The sequence below is a fragment of the Epinephelus fuscoguttatus genome, linkage group LG13 (assembly GCF_011397635.1).
Source record: "Epinephelus fuscoguttatus linkage group LG13, E.fuscoguttatus.final_Chr_v1".
Lineage (NCBI taxonomy): Eukaryota > Metazoa > Chordata > Actinopteri > Perciformes > Serranidae > Epinephelus > Epinephelus fuscoguttatus.
The window spans coordinates 32,828,934-32,847,820 of record NC_064764.1 but is presented as its reverse complement, the minus strand read 5'-3'; the positions used below and the strand labels follow the sequence as shown (position 1 = coordinate 32,847,820).

At 41.8% G+C, this 18,887-nt stretch overlaps 1 protein-coding gene across 1 annotated transcript in view; it reads left to right on the top strand.

Annotated features, from left to right (window-relative positions):
- Positions 1-4,237: 4,237 nt before the first annotated feature.
- Positions 4,238-18,887, top strand: part of fer1l6 (fer-1 like family member 6) — a 29,465-nt gene continuing 14,815 nt past the window's right edge. The window contains exons 1-20 of the mRNA XM_049594267.1: positions 4,238-4,362; positions 4,974-5,085; positions 8,343-8,397; positions 8,681-8,812; positions 8,926-8,988; positions 9,125-9,203; positions 9,313-9,469; positions 9,963-10,149; positions 10,331-10,432; positions 11,100-11,190; positions 11,395-11,512; positions 11,613-11,844; positions 12,830-12,938; positions 13,410-13,644; positions 15,382-15,502; positions 15,657-15,757; positions 17,314-17,416; positions 17,526-17,645; positions 17,823-17,975; positions 18,074-18,245. Coding sequence (XP_049450224.1) covers positions 4,293-4,362; positions 4,974-5,085; positions 8,343-8,397; positions 8,681-8,812; positions 8,926-8,988; positions 9,125-9,203; positions 9,313-9,469; positions 9,963-10,149; positions 10,331-10,432; positions 11,100-11,190; positions 11,395-11,512; positions 11,613-11,844; positions 12,830-12,938; positions 13,410-13,644; positions 15,382-15,502; positions 15,657-15,757; positions 17,314-17,416; positions 17,526-17,645; positions 17,823-17,975; positions 18,074-18,245 — 2,512 coding nt within the window. The 5' untranslated portion in view covers positions 4,238-4,292. The remainder of the gene's footprint in view (positions 4,363-4,973; positions 5,086-8,342; positions 8,398-8,680; positions 8,813-8,925; positions 8,989-9,124; positions 9,204-9,312; positions 9,470-9,962; positions 10,150-10,330; positions 10,433-11,099; positions 11,191-11,394; positions 11,513-11,612; positions 11,845-12,829; positions 12,939-13,409; positions 13,645-15,381; positions 15,503-15,656; positions 15,758-17,313; positions 17,417-17,525; positions 17,646-17,822; positions 17,976-18,073; positions 18,246-18,887) is intronic.

The window sequence follows — 18,887 nt, the reverse complement described above, 5'->3', positions numbered from 1 at the left end:
CGGGGAGCCCTTCTGTGCAGAGTTTGCATGTTCTCCCTGTGTCAGCGTGGGTTTCCTCTGGGTACTCCAGCTTCCTCCCACAGTCCAAAGACATGCAGGTTAATTGATAACTCTAAATTGTCCGTAGGTGTGAATGTGAGTGTGAATGGTTGTCTGTCTCTATGTGTCAGCCCTGCGATAGTCTGGTGACCTGTTTAGGGTGAACCCTGCCTCTCACCCAGTGTCAGCTGGGATAGGCTCCAGCACACCTGCAGCTCCTAACAGGATAAGCTGTTACAGACGGAGAATGAATGAATGACTGCTCAGTTTACCATTTGCAGGTATAATATGCAAGTGGCTGCTAGATTTGAAAACGCTGCTGATCGAAACCCCTCTCATGAGAACATTGTTGCGTGAGCAGCGTTAGTAAACAGTGATACTCACTGAGACATGTGAATAGCTCCTAAATGGAGCGAGAAGGGCAGGTCCCTTTACCTAAACCACAAACTAACCCAACACTGTAAAGAAAATGAGCTGCTGGAACCACAGCAAGTTAAACACGGGGCGAGATAGGATCAAAATATTTTCTTTAGCCCGAGGAGGAAGGAGCTGAGCTGGACGGTCAGGTTTGAGGGACACGTAAGGCTGGATCAAGTGAATGATTTGGGCATGAGGAGAGGGTGCTGGTTTTTCCGTGAGGACGAGTTGAGGGATGTTTCCATAAGTCTTTATTTACAGTGCTGTCACGTCAGATGATGAAAGGCTGAAAAGTTGTGAGCAAATAATGTTGACCAGAAAGCTGACAGGATAATTCTGTACTGTAAACTAACCAGGGCCACTCAGGTGATGAATGTACATTGTATGACTCAGCTTTGTCCAAGAGAGGGACGATGTCTTATATCTTATGCCTTATGCCTTGAGAGGAGGGAGATGAGGAGGCAACAAATCCTTTGACAACCTTCAGCATTCAGAGCGCAGGAAAGCAACCAGATGTTTGCTGGAAGTTATTTTTTAGATGTAAACTGAGGAACTTGTTCGTAAAAAAAAAACAAAACAAGAAGGCTTCTCTGGACTTCAGCATGATGAATCCCTCAGACAGTCCTGCAACCCAGCGCCGGTGAGCAGTTGCACTTTAAAGGATTTCTGAACATTTTGCTGCATCTGAATTTTTCTAAACAACTTCATTAAATATTCTTAAGGGGAGTCTACTGTTAGAGTAGTGGAAAGAAAACATCCGAAATACACATGGGCAGGTTTTTGTTCTGGAAATTTATACAAAGAATTTACTAGATAATGCCTCATTTACATATTTAAACATAACAATTCAGAAAATTCCTAATACAAAAATAATCATTTTAATGTAAGTAATCTACTTTGAGATTTCCTGGTGATATGTAATCCATATCCAGTTTTATTTCTGTCTATACTCTGGAGGTTTTTACAGAGGGATTTGTTCAAATATCATTCATAGCCTGCTTCAGAGAAAGTTTTATTCCTAAAAACATGGTGCCAATTTATTTTTTTAATGGCTGTTGACAGTATTTTCTGATTCACGGAGTTCCCTCTTTAAAAAACCTCTTAGCCAAATATGTTGAAAAAAAAAAGACAAGAATTTTGAACGGGGTTGTATTTATGCAGGGATTAAAAAAAGTGATATCCAAAATTCACTTTGTAAAACCTTTGACTCTGTGTGTCAACAAAATGAAACAAGAATTTTAAACCCGGTTTCATCCAGTGTTCCGATTTCTGTTTTTAAAATGTATCCAAGTTGGAACAAATTTAGTTAGATAATGTCTTTTTGCATATTTAAACATCACATTTCACAAAGCCTGTAACACAAAAAAAAAAATTGTCTTAATCTAAGTAATCAACCAGCGAAGTTTCATGGTAATATCTATGAGATTAAAATTTAACCCCATTCACCTGAAGTCTCCCCTTATCTTTTATGTTTAATAAGATTTCAGATAAGGATCTTTTTTGTTCTGGAAACTGGTGGTGGAGGAGCATTAACACTGAGTGGAAAAAAAGAGCTTTTGTCAACACTCATAAGGAAAATATCAGCATTATTCCAAATAAGATATCATAGGAATAAGGTCAGAAAAAAAAACCTAGAAAAAACACCACATTTCAGGTGTAAAAGAAAATCTAGGTTGCAGATTTTATGCAAGCAGCATAAATTATGTTTTATAAATGGTACGACTCATATGTTACATGACTGGGGAAGTTAGCCGAAAACTTTTGTGCTAGTGAGTAGGGCTGGTAATTGGTACTCAATACCTGCAGGTATCGATGGAAATGACCCAGTACAAAGTCTTATCGAAGCTTTTCCAGTCATGTGATACCTGCCTCAATCCTTTATGTACCCAGATCTCAAAAAAGCTCACAGCCAATCACCACAAGCAATCTGTAATTTGATGCGACGTGTGATTGGCTGATTGCTGCTGCAGCCACATCCTATACAGCAGTGACACTCAACTTACAGCTCACGGGCCAAATCTGGTCCCGGATAGGGTGCTGAGTGAGCCCCCAACCATTTTCTGGTTCACAATGGATAATTGATTCAAAATGGGAATGTTTTCTGTACTGTTAATACACATAAGCTGCCAGAGTGCATAAAAAAGCATCAAAATGGAGCTTGTTTATAAAAAAAAGAAAGTGCCAGTGAAAGATCCCTTGAACCCAAGAGAAACGCCCCTGCCTACATGTGTGAGGCTGCTGTGGCTGGCAACTGACAAAACAGAATCTTGATTTATATTTGATTAGTGATGCCAGTTTGAGGCAGCACAGTGGTGCAGTGGTTAACACTGTCGCCTCAAAGCAAGAGGATTCCTGGTTTGAACCCAGGGTGGGGGAGCCCTTCTGTGCAGAGTGTGCATGTTCTCCCTGTGTCAGCATGGGTTTCCTCCAGGTGCTCCAGCTTCCTCCCACAGTCCAAAGACATGCAGGTTAACTGGTGACTCTGAATTGGCCGTAGGTGTGAATGTGAGTATGAATGGTTGTCTGTCTCTATGTGTCAGCCCTGTGATAGTCTGGCGACCTGTCCAGGGTGTACCCTGCCTCTCACCCAATGTCAGCTGGAATTGGCTCCAGTTCCCCTGCGACCCCCAACATGATAAGCAGTCATGGAAAATGAATGAATGAATGCCTAGTTTTACAGTTTGACCACAGTTCATGAGCAGTGATTGACATGATTGACAGCCACAGTCTGATTTTAGCGAAGGCCATTAGAACCAGTAGTAGGGACACAATTTTTTTTCACAGACTGTCTGTCTCATGTTCTTCTGTAGGAATATAGTGACAGTTTCAGCAAATATGACACAAACTTATTTTAATAAACGTTACCAACTGTAGTTTTAAGGAAGGAAAAAAGGGCTGGCTAAGGGAGACAACACGTTTAATTCCCATTTCCAAACAGGTTACAGTTTGTGAAAAAAGACCTGGAAAAGAAGTGTATGAAAACCTCTTCACACACTTTTAAGCGAGATTTATACCTCTGCATAGGCTCTACACTGACCATACCCTACGCTGTAGCCTTCTGTAAGCTGAAACCATTTCCCTCAGTGGAAACATTATTTACTTTAATTTCACATATAAGAAACAATAAACTGTGAAGACAATAAAGCCTCCGCAGAAATAGCATTTTAAGTTGTGTGTGTGATTTATCCTGGCTTCATATGAGCAGAGGAAATCTACGCTAGCTGCTAGGCTAATTTATACAATGTAAAATGCCATAGGCTTGTGCTAATAACGTCAGCATGTTGTATTTGTGGGGAAAATGTGTCCAGATAAAGACAAGTGTTCGTCTGTGAATGCTGCGAGTTATAGTGAAGCTGATTTGTGTACTTGTGTTTGAAATTGTCTCTAATAAGCCATGTTTAATGTGTGTTTAATGTGTGTTTTGAATCAACTAAACTTTACAGCACTTCACAGAAACCCCACAGCCGACAAGTGTTTTGGAGGTGTACCTGCAGAGTGACACAGACACACCACTGCACAAGTACAAATGCTCACAGTGGCGTAGGCTACAGTGTAGGGTCTGCACTCATCAGTTTTAATCTTACATTTCAATCTGTCTATGGCTCTTTGTCTGACATGTTTTATGTGTTGATATGCAGAGTAAGCCAAAGCTATTTTAGGGACACAGAGTGATGAGAAAGTGGCATGAACACAATAGGGATGTTAATGTGTGTTGAACTGGAGAGCGTATGGGACCCCAGGGGCAAAGATAAACTCCTGTTATGAAGGTAATTTGTAGCAGAGGAGGTTAACAATAAAATCTCTCTCCCTCTTCCTTGAGCAGAAAGGCCAAGTTGATGTTTGGCCTGAAAAAGAAGAAGAAGAAAGTCAACACAGACCTGGTCCTGGCAAACAAGGGAGCTCTGGGTAAGGCCTGGAAAACAAACACACACATACACGCACACACACAACACTCACACACACAGCCTCACAATCTTGGCTGTATTTACAGTGTACAATAGAGTAATTCTACCTGTCATATCACTGTGGGTTAGACTAACCCTTGTCAAACAGTCACATGTTGAATTCTGCTGTAACAGTAATTATGGGTCATTTCGGTTTCTGAGGACACAGAGCGTCATTCATCACAGGATGTAATTGGCCCTGTTTAACCAGTGTGCCAATAAACGTCCTCTGAAATGATTTTAACATGGTCATTATCTTCTGTGGTTTCAAATGTGTCTGACATGAACATCTGCATAGTGTTGAATATTCCAAAGTCATTTCAGAGCCACAACCACACACCAAAACTCTCTCTCCCTCTTGAGTTATGTCACTTCTGTTGCTAGTTAGCTTAAAAGATGGCTGACGACCAAGAGCTCACACTGTTTGCCAAGATTTGTAAGCATGCACAGCACAACCTCACTGACCTTTGCCACTAATACGGCGCTCACAGTTAGTGCAGTGTAGACCATACACATCAGGTTTTCTGGCTAAAAGAAGTTGTGCAAAATAAAGGTCAGTGTGTGTCTCTGTAGATAGTGAGACTGAGGTGCCCCCTGAAGAGTCTCAACTGCTGGAGGGAGAAAACACTGAGGAACAACCAGCAACCTCTGACGTCAGAACCAGAATCAGACCAAACAACAAGAGGTATAAAGTATTCACACTACGTAACTTTTATATACAGTGTTTAGGAGCAGATACTGAAAAGTAAAAGTAATATAGTTAGAATTCACCTCCAAAGGACTATTTGTAGTGGTGCATTTGATGTCATACATTAAAAACAAAATGCCTTGTTGATGCTCCAACACATCAGAAATTATTGTCAACCTTCCTGAAGTAGATATGAAGTTTGGAACAGCGGATCCTGTCACCTGTGTGTCCAGCTTTTGTTCATCTTTGTGCTTCATTAATTCAGTGTTGTGTGTGTTTGTGGTTGACTGTGTTGTGCTGATCAGTCTGGATGACACTTTACTGTGTCCTGATCATGAGTGACTGTGACAGGCACGTATTTCCAACACAATCACCAGAATACATGTTGGCATTGTGTGTTTCTGCAAACCATGGACACGTTACATTTGTGTGTTATCATTCAGCTGATATTGGGGGTTGAGCTGAATACTCAGATGAAACGAGTATCCGGTAAAGATAATGTCCTTGTGAGGAGTACGAATGTCATACAAGTAAAATGTGTCATTAACTGTACTTGTGATAAAGGACAACCGTCATTTGAGTAGCTATGTTTAATCTGTTACTCTTGTCTCATAGGTAATAAATATCTATAAATATCTATATAAGTAATATATGTACATTTCAGGCTTAAAATAACAACTTTTGATAGGCCCAACCCACTTTCTATTTAAATCCCACCCACTTCTGGCATAAACTCCACCCAGTCTGAGTACGTATACAGATAATTTAGTTGATTGAATAGATACAGACAGAGATACAGATAATGCTGTATTCACTATGCCCTAGTGGATACATTAAAACTTTGTTTCTTAACTTTTCAACCCCACTGTGGTTAACGTAGTTATGTTTAGGCTAGTCCCACCACCAGACAATCAGAGATCTCCGCCTTCTGATAGTCTGGGGACACTCCTTTCTAAAGTGTGTTTAACAGACCGGCGAAAACAGCCGGCAACAAAGCAACGCCTCTTGCATTTATTAAAGGGACATGTCCTCCCAGAAATGTTCGCTCCCCCTTTTCTTGTCTGCAAGGACACAAACACACAGAGAGCTTGAAAACGGATGCCGAGATTTAACTCCGTTTTATCAAACGTGTGCTCAGTCCACAAGATTGTGGAAATGAAGGACTTACAGCGACTTTGTTTAAAACTTTTAACGCAGTCGGACTATGTTTACGAGCACAAGGAGGAGCCACCGAAGGACTGCCTTGCGGATTTACTATTGGTTCTGCAACGTAGGGAGTTTTTTTAAACTTTGAAATTGTATCCGCCCATCTAAACACAAAATCAGAGAGAAAGACATCAGTCTTTAGTTAAGCAAAGCGTCTAAAGACTGACTTGTGAGTCTATGTTTAGGCACAAAAACCACTTGTTATTGGTTAGGAAAAGATCATGTTTTAACCGCTGAAATACTCACATTTTGTGACGCCTTCCTGGCAGGAAAGGCAGCAATGTTCTGCTAGAAACTATTTGCTTTTTGTGGCACTGTCCCTGCTGGAAAGCAGTGATGTCTTAGTAAAAACACTTGCTTTTTGTAGTGCTATCCTGGCAGCAGTGGCATAAGGTAATTATGATGGCCTCAGTGCATGCTATTATGACGGGCTCTATTGTGTGTGCTATCGTGGACATAGCCTGAGTGTCAGACTGAAGCTCCCAGAACCTTCAGTCTGACATGGCTTCCATTGACGGCGATTTACAAGGGGGGGGGAATTTGATTTTTCCCTAACCAATCAGTAGAGATCAACGACTCACCCAGAATCTGACGTAATTAGTATCCATGCCTCGGGGTGCCGAAAACAAGCGAGCATTGCCCATTTAAAATGTCTCCGTTGTTGTGCATGCCCAGCTGCATCGCCATTAAATCCAGTTTAGCAGCTTCCTTAATTTGGTCCTCCATTAACGCGAGTAGTGGCGAAATACTGTACCTCGATAGCATCGTTAATGTGGTCTGTAGGATCTGTAGCGGTCGCCATTGTTGCTATCCTCACCAGTTACCCACCGGCATACAGCTTGACATCAGCATTCAGCGTTCATTGGTCCGTCCAGCGTTTGGACAAGATAAATCGCAAATTCATTGAAGTATGCCAGACCAGAGATGCAAGCCTACTCAGTTGAGTGGGCGGGGTCTATGGTCTGGAACCAGGCTATCGTGGACATATTATCTCGTCAGACGATCAGAGACTTGACATTGGATAACATCAGCATACATATTAGTCAGCAATTATCATCACATGTCTGTATATCACAAAAAATACCAAAGAAAATGAGAAATTATCATTTTAACAATTGTAATAGTTTATTATAGTTTATTTGGAATAAGCATATCATTTAGATAGATGCTATTTGACTATTTTACAAAAAAAAAACATGATTGAGATGGAGTTGCCTTTTTCATGGGGATAGATAGCAAATGGCATAGAGATGCACCGATCCAGCTTTTTCAGTTTCGATACCGATCCTGATGCTGTGGCTTTGAGTATCAGCCGATACCCAATACCAATCCGATACCACGGTTGACCTAAAAAGCTATATACCTTTACATGTAGAACAGAAAAGACTAGAGGCATCAGGCATTGATGACTACACAGTTCTTTCCTAAGATAAAATGAAACAAGATGAAACAGATTAATACAATGATGAACTATTTTTGTTAACAAAAATAAACAATTGTGCAACAGCAGTTGAAATAGTGTGAAATTTCTCCACACAGCAGATTCTCTCCTTCACTCCATGACGTATGACGTAGCTTGCGTCACAATAGATTTAAAGGGAAAGGATCGCCTCAGGTATAGGTTGCATTTTCCGATACCCGATCCATCTGTTTTGATGATATCGGGACCGACATATTCAAAACACAAGCGCTTTTTGTAGCAATATCCACAACACAGTAACAGATCACTAAAAAAACACCCATGTATGGTGGCTAAAAAGTCAGTTCTGTTGTATGTTGATCTCAAACAGTGGTCTGCTGCTTGGCAAGCATCTCGCCTGAGTATCACACCATCTGACATTCCCTCCACCTCACGATGACAAAGTCAGCTTATATAGTATGTCACTTTAGAAACTCTGATATGACACATATGAAGCATACAATTGCAATACATGTTTTGCAGGAACGTACAATGCCAACATTTGCTTCTGGCGACTGGGCTGACACCTCTGTATCACTCTGTTAGTATTTAGATTGAGACACTGACCTGTACACTGAAACTTCCATAGGGTCAAACTGAAAACTCTCATCCAGAAGAGTGAAGGGAAACCACAGAGTTTTCAGGTAACGACACACAGAACACACAGTTATGGACAATATTTGGGTTAAATGTAATTAAGACAAAATCAGAAAAAGATTATGATGCAAGAGGTTGATGAAAGAAATTCAGTTTGAAATATGAAGGAAAATATACACAATATTAAGAAGACAATACAACAGACAACAGAAAGGATGTGCTTTACAGTGTGACATATACTATTTATAAATATGCGTAATAAACAGGATGCTGTTAGGCCTAAATTGGAATAAATGTGCTGTAGTGTATAACTGTTTATCTGACCCGCAGATTGCCATTAACATCACTGAGGCCCGGCAACTGGTGGGAGAAAACATCGACCCCAGTGTGGTGATTGAGATCGGCGATGAGAAGAAACAGACATCAGTCAAAGAAGGGACCAACGCTCCCTTTTACAATGAGGTGAGAATAAATTAGGGCAATCTGAAAAACCCACTGGTATTACTCATCTGAGAGACCCAGTTTAAAAGAACCTGTGTCTCAGTCTAACTGTCCCCTTCTCTTCTGTCCGTCAGTATTTCGTGTTCGACTTCTTTGCCCACAAAGAGATATTCTTCGACAAAGTCATCAAGCTGACAGTGAGTAAAAATAAATGCAGAAAGCTTACATGATTATACTTGGTTAGAGATCACTAGGTGCACTTTTCGGTTGCCACATTTTTCAGTGGCCTATCAATTTGAAGTGTCTCTCCTCTGTGTATCTTTCTGTCTTCAGGTGATGCACTCTAAAATGCTGAGGAGTTTCTTTGTGGGATCCTTTAAGCTGGATGTGTGGACAGTCTACAAACAACCAGGTAGCTCATCTCTTTCTGAGGTTAACGGCAGCTGCATGTTGCCTTCAAAGTGATTTCACTCTCTGTCCCACCTAAAGGTCCCTCTACTGTCTCTGTCCTGTTCCTTCAGGTCACCAGTTCGTTAATAAATGGGCAATGCTGACCAATCCTAGTGACATCAGCACTGGAGTCAAAGGTTACGTGAAGTGTGACATCAGCGTCTCGGCGAAAGGAGATGCCATGCAGCCAGGACAAAAAGCACAAGATGCTGAGGAGCAGATAGACAAGTATGATACTCGTCTATTTCTTACTGTTATCCTTTTGTTATTTAAGTAACATCCCACTTAAGGTCTTGCTGTTGTAGCGAATATCAGCATGGCTGTGATTGGTCATTCCTGTGACCTCATGCCTTCATTAATAACAGCTGTCAGAGGATACAGATGACCCCGGCCCAAGGCCAAGGGGGGCCCATGAAAAGGTCGATGGTTGACCCTTAAATTGGATATAGTACAACTACCTACTGACTTAAATCACAGACAGTTGTATATATTTACATGATAAATTAATGTAATTTTATCATTAAAACACATTTCAGTGTGCCATCTGATACTCCTCCCTATATGCAGACGATACTCTGCTATTTTTAAGATAACATTTGACCAATCATCCCTGTGCCTCTGGAAACACAAAAATGTTTTTTTGTGAATACTCAAAGTCCTCAGAGGACTCTGCACTGGGTTAAAAAATACATATGTGTTGCTGTGATGTCCTTTTCCTCAGGAACCTGCTGATACCAGAAGGTTTTCCCTCTGAGCGACCGTGGGCTCGTTTCTGTGTGAAGGTGTATCGGGCTGAAGGCCTTCCTCGAAATAACTCCAGCATCATGGCCAATGTCACCAAAGCCTTCATAGGAGACAACACGGCACTCATAGACCCATATGTAGTCATCAGCTTCTTCAAAAATATGGTAGGTTGGATATCAACTACGAGCAGATGTCACTTTAATTAACTGCTGATTTGTAAAATAATCCTGAAGCTGCTTTTAAGATCACAGCAGCTATTGTACAGGTTTCTTAACAGTTATTGAATGATGGTTTGAAATTCAGCACATTGTTTCATGTAAATCCTCTTCTTACTTTTGTTCCCAGGGTCGCACATCCACTCAGAGGTCCACAGCTGACCCTGTGTGGAACGAGCAGATCATCTTCCAAGAGATGTTTCCCCCTCTGTGTCAGAGACTGAAGATTCAGGTCTGAACCTCAGCATCATGTAGAGAAGGAAGAACTGACTTTCTGCAAATTTGACCCCAGTTTGCAGAACTGAATTATACAAGTCCATTAGAGTACATGATACAACAATTACACTGCGGTTACGTGCTCCTTGGATATTCCCATCCAGAGTTGAGAGGCTGATCTTCACACTCTGATGTGTTTATGACATAAATTGTATAAATAATGGATCTAACCACTGTGGTATCACCCGCTGGTCCATGAACTCTGGTTTTAAAGCCCCAAGCCCCAGGCATTTTAGTAACCATCTTGGATTTTTAGAGCCAGAAGGGTTCAGGTTGGAGCTAACCCTAACGCTAGTTGCTACCTTGGTTAGCACAGTGCAGCTATGGTAAACTGTAATAATGCTAATGCTAATTTTCATTAGTGAAAAACAAGCTAGAAAACAATCGATTCAAAATGTACTTATCAGAAAAACTGAACATCAGTGACAGCAATTGGTTGTCTTTTAGGGGCTGAACAAGACGTTTTTAGGTGACCAAACGTTACAATGACCATTTTGCCATGGTTACCATACCTAACCAGTGTTGTTGCTGTGGTAGCGACTTGTCAACGGATGGCACACACCTGTCACTCAAAGCAGCCACGCCCTAATTATGTGTTGACTCTGGCTTCTCTCTCCTCACAGGTCTGGGATGAGGGAAGCATGAGCGATGTTGCCATAGGAACCCATTATTTTGACTTGAGGCGCATCTCCAACGAGCAGGACGGTGACAGAGGTGAGGAGAGGTGAAGGGGGAGATGTGGGGTGGGAAGGTAAGAGGAAAGGAGGAAGAGTTTAGGTAAAGGACAAATATGTGCAGGGGAGTGAGGAAGGAAGCAAGGAAAGACAGGAATAATATTCTAGATGGGAGGAGTCACTGCAGGAACTGTTTCTGGTGACCACTGTTCATCTCTCTGCATCTTATTCTCTCTTTTTCCAGGGTTTTTACCAACTTTTGGTCCTGCTTGGATCAACCTGTATGGCTCTACCCGAAACTATACATTAGGTGACGACACAGCAGAGCTTAATGAGGGCATTGGAGAGGGCGTGTCCTACAGGTCAGTGTTAAAATATAATAATTATTTTAACATTTTATTATAAAAAAAAACCTGAGAGTAATAACTGACCAAAGAAATATCCAATTCCTGCCTGTGTCAGGGGTCGGGTATACATGGAGCTGACAGTGGAGATCCTGTCTGGAGGGTCAGGTTCGGAGTCCAAACTCAGCAGAATGGTGAAGCCATTAAAGGATGCTAAAGCAGGAAAAGGCGGAGGGAAGGATGGTAAGACTCCTGCAGGAGGAGGAGCAGGAGCAGCAGCAGGAGGAGCTGCTGAAGATGACAAGGGAAAAGCTGTAGTAGAGGTCCTGCCTGTGGAATCTCCACCTGCGGTAGGAAGGGTTTTTTTTTTTTTTAATAATGTCTTCAGTGTCTTCCTATAATGTAGAAAATTAATAATACCATGTGGTTGTGTCACACCAGGTGGTTATAAATACACCAATCAGCCATAACATTAAAACCACTGACAGGGTGAGGGAAATAACATCAGTCATCTTGTTACAATGCAATGTTCTGCCGCAAAACTTTGGGTCCTGGCATTCATGTGGACGCCACTTGACACAGACTACCAACCGAAACATTGTAATACATAAATTGATGTTTTGATACAGTTTTGCTGTTTGTAAATGTGCTCCCAGTGACTTTTTCATACAAGAAAAACAAAGTTTTCTAATATGTGGCTGAATGAGCTTTCATCTTATATTCCACCCGAAAAAATAATGTACAATTTGAAGAAGAACCCAAAAGCCTTTGATGAGGTATGGGGCGATTTTCTTGCTTTCATGCACAAAGAATGAGGCGGACTGAATTCTTTCTGAGATGATGAATCTTGAAAATTTCTGAAAAACTTTGTAAATGAAATTTGACTTAGGGTTTTTTTTTCTTCTGTTTTTGTTTTTTTTTTGTTTTGTGTATGTGTATATGTGTATGCATATGTGCATGTATGTGTATATATGTGTATGGGTGCATATACATGCAGACGTTTGTGTAGATATGTAGTTATCTATTTATTTTAATTGTTTGTTTTGATAATTGTACCCTTCCTGTTGATATGTGAGGGGTTGGGGGGGTGGGGAAGGGTTATGAAATTTTCTGAATATGATTTTCTGTAAATACCCTTAAACTTATAAATAAAATAAAAAATATATGGGGAAAAAAAAAGAAAAACATAGTTTTCGTCACAAATTCAGTGTAACACTGGGTGAGTATCTGATATACAGCTGGTAATTTTGAGGGAGAAGTATTTTTTTAAATTATGACACTGAAAGTCTATTTGACAAACATATAAATGAATAATGGAGATGAATCTGTGTGCAGCTGAATCCAGACAACAACGAGAGCTTCCTGTTGTTTGGGGCGTTGTTTGAAGCTACCATGATTGACAGGAAGATCGGAGACAAGCCCATCAGTTTCGAGTTCTCTCTGGGTGAGTCGCCAGTTTGACTGTCCTCACCCTGTTCCTCCCTTCTGTTTTCAAGTGTTGCTCATAAAGAGAATTGTGCATCTACTCATCAACGAAAGAGGCTCATGTTTATGACGGATCGAGATGTAATCATTAATGGCGTCCACCTTGACTGAGCTGTAATGTTAGCTAGCGCTTGCTCATAACAAGGTTTGTGAATTATCTTGAGTAACTGGGTCCTTTATATTGGAGAGGAGGCAGACGTTTCTACAACCGATATCTCCAACGCTTGGCCACTCAAGTCATCAAATAAATGTAGTGCAGTAAAGAAGTACTATATTTGCCCCAGAACTGTAGTGGAGCAGAAATACAATAAAGTACAAGACCCTCAAAACTGTACCTAAGTACATTACTTGTGTAAAGATATTTAGTTACTTTCCACTATCGCTGGTGATTCATAAAGAAACCCTCCTCTTCTTTGGTTTCCTTCCTCAGGTAACTATGGTAATGTCTTGGAGCAGCAGCCCACCGTCCCGGCCCCCAGTCCTGCTGCCAGAAGGCGAAAAGCATTGGAAGTCCCAGACAGCGGTGACCTGTTTTCCTCCTCTTCTCTCAGCTCCTCGCCCACCTCCCCGTCCTCCCCTCTCCTACCCAGAGAGGCTCCAGAGTTCCCCTCGACCTCTAAGTCCACCACACCCCCGCTAAAACCACTCATCGTCGAAGGAAACAAGTTGAGTCGCTTTGTTGTTTGACTTCTGAGGCTCTGTTGAACCTTAAGAAGATATTTTTCTGTTTGTGTGTACTGCTGCATGATGTAGATTTTATTGCAGCTGTATTTTGTACTACAGCTGACTTTGCACTGGCAGGAAGCCAAGGCAAAGCTGTGTAACTTTTGCAGGAACGTGGCTAATGTGGCTCCCAGAAGAGATTACAGCATAACGACACGTTGAATTACACCTCACAATCTTTGGAGTCACTTGCTTTGATGGCCACATTCTTGAGTGTGAAAGTACATTCTGGAAATTAGAAACAGTATTTTGACAGAAAAATCTTAGCTCCAGATCCACTTACTTACTTTTTCACTCACTTTCCACCACATCTCATTGTCTTCCCCGGCAGATAAGCACTTTCCCGAGCTTTTAATCACTCTAGAAAAGATATGGTTGCAAGATCCAGACCTGGAGTTAAAGCTGGATAGAAATCTGCACAAGGCACAAAAACAGCAGAATTTGGAAATACAGCCTCCTCCTACAGCTCTCTCTTCTCTGTCCTAAGCCTCTCCTACCATACGACCACAGGCATATGCACAGGCCTCATACGGTAACCCAGTGTTTACCCTACATTGATTTATTTTAATCTGATTTAATTATAGAGATCTTTCGCTGGTTTTGAGACCACAGATGAGACAAGAATTAGCTAGCTAGCCACCTCACGGTCCCTCTGCGTCACTCCTCGCCGCTGTGGACTGCTTCCCTAGGAGGAGAGCGGGCAGCAGCAGAGTCACAGACCTTCAACTGGTGGCTGTAATGGCTCTAATACAGCCAGTGGAAACCCACCAGTGCCCATTGTTCCAGTGGGCTAGTGGCCAGTGGCAGCGCTGGGTCTAACCTGTGTAACAGCAGCAACAGAAAGTTTGCTGATCTGGCAGAGAGTCAGAGCTGTCTCCCATAGCTGTTTGGGTTCTGGGTTGCTGCGGCTGCTGACTGGGGGTCTGTCTTCGGGGCTGCTCCCCACTCTCCTCTTGGCAAAGGGGTCAGCAGTGGTGGGAAATGAGGAAAAGGACACACTGTGATTTGAGGCTCTAGCTAACATTAGCTACATAAACCTAAACTTGAAGCCACCGTTTTTGGCTCTTGTTAGATACATCTTCTGTCCATCTGACAAGAGAAACGCTTTGCCGATACGGAAAGGTGGTTTGTTTTGTTAACTGTCAGACTCTCTTTTAGACTCTTTATGAAAAGTCCGCCTTCCTATTCTGGGTTGCTTTGTTGCGTAGATAGTTGTTGCCAATGCTGGAATAGCAACTTTCTCTACGAATTCTCCACCATTGAATCAGGCTTTCACTGAAGAGACGTGCACGTACTTCTGCATTTATAGAACAGCCAATAAGAACGACCTCTCTCAGAAATGACCAGTGATTGACCAAAGTCTCCTTTGACGGGCTAGATTTACTAAATCTAGAAAAGAGAGCCAAGAGGAGGTGCAGATGTCTAGTGTTGAAGTACAATATGCTTAAAGTTTACTTCAGGGTTTTTGCCCAATAACGCCAACATAAAACAACCAACCTTAGCTTTAAGATGATTTTTTTAATTATTAAATGGGACTAAATGACTGCTGCCTGAAAGTAAATCTAAATATTTAAAATGATCTTTTAGAAAAAGGAACATTTTTTAGCTTCACGTTATGTTTGCTTTCATTGTTGTTGTTGCATAGATAACTGTGTTTGCATGTGTCTGTGTACTTTTAGGTACTACATGTATCTTCCCCTGGAGAAGCAGAAGCCGTGTATAAATGTGCTGACTCACTGGGAGAACAGAATGTACCGACTGTACAACTCGAACATGCTGGAGAATATAGCTGTTTTGTTTGTATGTACACAGCGTCTCACAAACACACACACACACACACACACACACTCATGACATGTCATTTTCACTAATCAGAATATCAACATGATCTGTTGTGAGCTGTTACCTCATGGGAATCTGAACTTCATGAACATTTTTCAATCTTGTCTTTTAGGAGGAGGGTGTGGCCAGTGCAGCAGAGCTACACAAGAAGTCAGATCCAGGGGCGGCGCGTCTGCTCATTATCGTCCTCAAAGAATTCTGTATGGACGCCAGGTATTCAGTCAGTCTAATCAGAGCACGATAAGACTGTTGTGTCTCACTACAGCAATGCTGGGAAAGTCTTAACAGCATTGCTTTATAGAAATTAAATAAACATGTCTGTCACTGTAAGTAATTTTTTATAGAAAAGTGTTTCATCATAGTCTGGCCAGTTAAAGGTGCATTTGAACAAAAAATGGTTTCAGGTGACAACAAGCTTCTCACTGCTCCATTATGACAAAGAATATATTTACATCAGAGCCTACATTAAAATAGAAGTTGGTCCAGAACACAATTATTGTTCAGTCAGGAACACTTTAGTCAAAGAAAACTTCATTTACATTTGCAGTATTATATTTGGTGGTATGGCTCTGTTCTGGGGCCCCTCTGTCATTCCTAGGCCTACACAGGGAGTCTCAGTCGGAGAAAACAAATCTCTCCGCCCTTCCACATGCCTACGTAGAAAGCCTTAAGACAGAGAGAGCAAACTTCCCTGCCCTTCCATGTTCTTACATGGAAAGCCCAAGGTGGAGAGAACACACCTCTCTGCCCTTCCATGCACCTACATGGAAAGCCTAAGGCAGAAAGAGCACACCTCTCTGCCCTTCCACATGCAAATGAGGAAAGCCTGAGGCAGAGAGAGCACACCTCTCTGCCCTTCCATGTGCCTCCATGGAAAGCCAAAGGCAGGGAGAGCAGCAGCAAAGACCCCCTGGAACAGATCAGAGCAGCATTAATGACAAACAGAAATGACACCGATAAGTCAGACACAGCATGAAAAGGAGGAGCTGGGGTGGAGGCAGGTCGCAAAAAGGGTTGTAATTTACATTTAAAACACATGTCTGGTATAGAAGCAGTTGATTTGTGGTATTTTTGTAAGAAAAAAGCATGAATGAATATTTTTAGTTGTTCTTTCTATATTGCCATTCACAAGGGAAATCTCACACTTTTTATGTAGGCCTGTGTTACCTTAGTTTTGCATTTTCCTGCCCACGTTTTTCCTCATGTTTGGAATTACTACTTTCCTTTTCACTGCACACTTTGTCTCTGCTCATTAAACAAGAGAAAAGGCTCAGTAATCCAAACCTTTCACTTACTGCAGCCATTGTTCTCTAAGCAAAGAGTGTAAAAGAGCTATTAGTTATTGAACAGCCGTCTCTTATTCAGTAGAGACAAAGCAAACCTTCCCATGTTTGCTCTTCATCACAAAGTGAATGAAGGAATGTAAACACAGTCGCTGTGTATATAATTAAACAGCCTGATAATGTCTGATACACCTGTATAATGTTCCAGTGGTGCCAATGGATTAAATGTGATGCTGGGCTATGAAATAACAGGGCCAACATACTCTATGACTGTATAGTCTGTCTACCTGTCGAGTGTAGACAGAAGTGTGACGTCCATGATACACCTGTCACCAGCTGCCTCTTTTCACCTGCTGATGCTCATGTTACATGTTCTCACTGTTGCTGTAAACACTGAACAAGGACCCAGAATATTTGATTGTTCCTACCAAGCGATCTCTTGCAGTAGTGACAGTCAAGCCTGTACTCTTCACTGTGTTTCTGCAGGAGTTTCATCACAGTAGCAGAGGCCAAGCTGAAGGCGGAGCTTAAGTCGAGCTACCTGACGCAGCTGGACAGGAAACGGCTCACCATGTGCAAACAGGAACTGGTGGGGGAATCTGAGATACACACAAATACACACACAAACCAAACAACAAGCACAAAATATCCTGCATCATAATAACGCGTGTGTGTGTGTGTGTGTGTGTGTGTTGCAGGAGAGCATGATAGGAGAGGCCCAGTCTTTAGGAGAGAGGAAGAGAAAAGCTGGTGGTCTGAAAGAGATGCTGCAGGATGCATCGAAGCTCACACACAAACTACGCTTCCTTGTGGAGGAGGTACAGGACTCGCCCTGTGTGTGTGTGTGTGTGTGTGTGTGTGTGTGTGTGTGTGTGTGTGTGTGTGTGTGTGTTTATGTGCATCCTGATGACTTGTGTGTGGGACGTGCTGTTGTCTTTATTTAACTTGCATATCCAAACTTTTCTCACACACATTCACATCCTCACACTCTGCAGCCCCAGCACACAGTGCCTGACATCTTTGTGTGGCTGCTGAGCAACAACAAGCGCATCGCTTACGCTCGGGTCCGAGCCAGAGACCTGCTGTTCTCCAGCAGCCAGGAGGCTCGAGGAATCCACTGTGGCAAGATAATCACACTGTATTTGAAGGTAAACACACACACACACAGAAGTTACAGTGTTTGTTAGTGTTGGAAAGTTGGCAGAGAAACACTGATACATACATGTGTGTGTTTGTGTGTGTGCAGCCACCAGGGAAGAGGGTTACAGGCTTGTCAGTGCAAGCGAAGGTGGATGTGTATCTGTGGTATGGGGGCTGTTCAGACTCTGGACACATGCTGGATGACCTACCTGCAGGGTACAGTCCTACCACAGGGGGCGCTGACGCTGGCTGCCCTCCAACAAGCCTCCAGTGTGCAGGTGAGAGGAGGATTATTACAGTCCCTCCGTCTCTTTGGTTATTTTAGCAATTTGTGTTTGAACTTCACAAAATGGCAGCACTTACTGTTTTTGGCTTCTGTTTGTTCACTAACTGGAAACAGACTGAAAAAGACTGGAGGTCACTGTAGCTTAGGTTCCAAACCTAATTCTGTCTTCACTAGTTGCTATTGGCGATTAAATATAAAATTTACAGAACAGGTTCTGGTTTAGTTTCACATCCACAGCATCACAGTTACATTACATTTCAATTAAGTTTTCAAGTCACACAAGATCCCACCAATGGTAAGAGAAAAATGTTGTTGAATGAATGTAATGTAAACTGGTATTTTTAAGGTCCATGTGTAAGATTTAGGGAGAATTGGCAGAAATGGAATACAATATTCATAGCTATGTTTTCATTAATCCCCTAAAACTAAGAATCACTGTGTTTTCATTACCTTAAAATGAGCTGTTTATATCTACATACAGAGCGGGTCCATAGGGGGCACCATGTTGTTTCTAGGGCTGCCCCTGCCTAAGAATTTTCCTCGTCAAGCTATATTCATCATTTATATGATTGTGGATTGTAAATTAAAATATATATTATTTATACATATTATACATATTATTAAATTATATTAA